We start from the raw sequence: 2,540 nt of genomic DNA, 5'->3' as shown, positions 1-2,540 counted from the left end.
TCATAACTGAGCGGTTGAGTTGAGAGCGCCTGAATCCCAGATCCGCGTCATATTTCACCAGATGGAGAGGTTTTTTCTCTCCTTACTTTTTCATTTATTCTAAATCCACGGGTCCTGTGAGGACTGTCTCCAGCTGTTGCATTTCGTTCCACTCCAGAGAGAGTCAAAGAGAGAGCGTTTGCTTGTTTGTGTGTGTTACAAATGTCCTCTTTTCATTGGAAACTGTTAGCCTTTTGCTATTTCTGGCTCTTAAAATAAAAACATAGTTTATTCTGTTAAACAGTCCCAAATGGACTGTTCAAAACACATTTAATCCCATTTGGTATATGCTATGCTCTTTGTAAGGTGTCATTGTCTTCTAAATCTGCATGTGTGTGTGTATATATATATATATATATATATATATATATGTTTGCATCTATATAATTATATACATATATGTATATACTTATATGTAAAATAAATGGATACTATAAATACAAGTACATTTTATGTTAGAAACACAAGTAGCCTACATCACAATCAGTTTAACTGCCGTTCATTTATGCCGATTTAAAAAAAAAAAATTATTATTGTTTTCATAACGCAACTAAACTGCAATGAATTGCATAATGCATTCGAACTGCGATAAAATCTTTCAGATCTGATCTCGCGCGGAGCTCCAGTGAGCTAGAATCCCACTTGCTGTGTAGTGCGTAGTATACAGTGTGTAGTGTGCAGCGTACGTGAGCGTTCCATTCCGTTTTCCTTAAGCGGGACAAGAGGGGGAGGGTTGAGCTCCAAATGACGTTACCGAGCCCGATAAAACACCAAGCGGCTTCACGCGGACGCATCAGACAGTCCGTCCGCGCGCACAGAGCAACAGCAGCAGTCGCACCTCCCGTAGACACCGACTCGCGTCTCATTTATACATTCTGGGTGTTAAATACCGACGAGAACGATGGTCTGAAGAGATTTAGGCGATCAATTCGTGAATGTAATTCCATTACATTCATCTGATCAGCGCGCAAAGGGCCGCTTTGGTTTCGCCGTCTCCTCAGTCGCCTTCTCTCTGAGAGATTCAAGTGCCCATGCGATTCTTCAGACTCACCTTTAAGTGTTTCGTGGATTGTTTTTGAAGGTGCTGTTTCAAATCAGTGTCTTTTTTCCCTTTTATGATCTATTATTTATTTTCCAAACGCGTTTTTGATTAAACAAACCAATAATAGCCGTTGCCAATTTCGCCGAGAGAATCAAACTGCCATCCCTTGTGACCGTTTGACATTGAGGAGAAACGGAAAATACATCCGTAAAGAATTAGCACTGCAGATTTTATTAAATAAAAAGAGATCCCGTGCACCTGAAGAGGAACAAAAGGGACACCTTGGTGTGAATAAAGAAAATTGACTTAATCCAAAAACAATAAGAGATCACATATTTATTTTTGACTGGAGGTTCGGTTGCTTTGTTTACACGAGAGATGGAGAAATCCTCTCTGGACGCAGACTGCTGCGCCCTGAACATGGTCCTGGTGGAAGAGAAGAAGGGCCATCTCATTCCCAATGGAAACGCGCATCAAGGCGTCAATGGGACCCTCAACGGCGGGCCCATATCAGCGGTCACTGGAACCATATCGGCGGCGGAGAAGAAGCAGGGTTTCCCCGAGCGAGAGACGTGGACCAGGCAGATGGACTTCATCATGTCCTGTGTGGGGTTCGCCGTGGGTCTGGGGAATGTCTGGCGCTTCCCGTACCTGTGCTACAAAAATGGTGGAGGTAAGACGTCTTGATGACTCTGCAGCACATTCCTATTCAGATCCCTTCAGATGACTGCCCCGCACCCGCTCTCCCCGTGACGTCACTGCACGGTGGAGGACACCTGTGTGTCTCAACTGACTCATTCATTCATTCGTTCGTTCGTTCATTCATTGCCTTTGCCAAGCATATCGTATTATTGATGGGGAAGTTAATCTTTAAATCATTAACAATTAGTTTAGAATGTTCTAATGTCTTATATGTATATATTGAATGAATGAATATTCATTCATTCATATATTATACTTATATAATGTATGCATTTGTGTGTATTGATACCTTGAGAGGCTCATTATTTTTGGAATGCAGTAATACACACACACCTAGAGAGGCTCCAAAATAAATTTCTACACACATACTGGTTTATATATGTGTGCGTGTGCGCGTGCGTGTGTGTGTGTGTGTGTGTATATATATATATATATATATATATATATTCAGAATATGCATATATCTGCATATGTTTTATTTCTGCTTTTTGACTCTATAACTAAATTATTCTACTACAACCGTAAAGGGATTACTTATATATGATTATTAATTTTAAAATTAAAAATAAGTATTAATTTGCTATGTGTTGCTCAGAGGTTCAGCAAAAATTGTATATGCAAATAACAAACATAGCATAAACACGCATTTCAAGTGAAGTTTTAGGGCCCTATTTTAATGATCTAAGCGCAAGGTCTAAAGCGCAGGTGCACTTAGGGCGTGTCCGAATCCACTTTTGCTAGTTTAACGATGGGAAAA

At 40.4% G+C, this 2,540-nt stretch overlaps 1 protein-coding gene across 4 annotated transcripts in view; it reads left to right on the top strand.

Moving 5' to 3' along the window:
* Nucleotides 1-759: 759 nt before the first annotated feature.
* The window catches only part of slc6a8 (solute carrier family 6 member 8), a 38,545-nt gene continuing 36,764 nt past the window's right edge, over nt 760-2,540 (top strand). For all 4 annotated transcript variants that reach the window (XM_016546485.1, XM_016546486.1, XM_016546484.1 and 1 more), the window contains exon 1: nt 760-1,754. In XM_016546485.1, the coding sequence (XP_016401971.1) occupies nt 1,460-1,754 (295 nt within the window). In that variant the 5' untranslated portion in view covers nt 760-1,459. The remainder of the gene's footprint in view (nt 1,755-2,540) is intronic.

Source organism: Sinocyclocheilus rhinocerous, unplaced genomic scaffold (assembly GCF_001515625.1).
Source record: "Sinocyclocheilus rhinocerous isolate Xijiao unplaced genomic scaffold, SAMN03320098_v1.1 scaffold99, whole genome shotgun sequence".
Classification (NCBI taxonomy): Eukaryota; Metazoa; Chordata; class Actinopteri; order Cypriniformes; family Cyprinidae; genus Sinocyclocheilus; species Sinocyclocheilus rhinocerous.
Note: the sequence above shows the minus strand (reverse complement) of the source record. Positions and strands in the feature narration are given on the sequence as shown.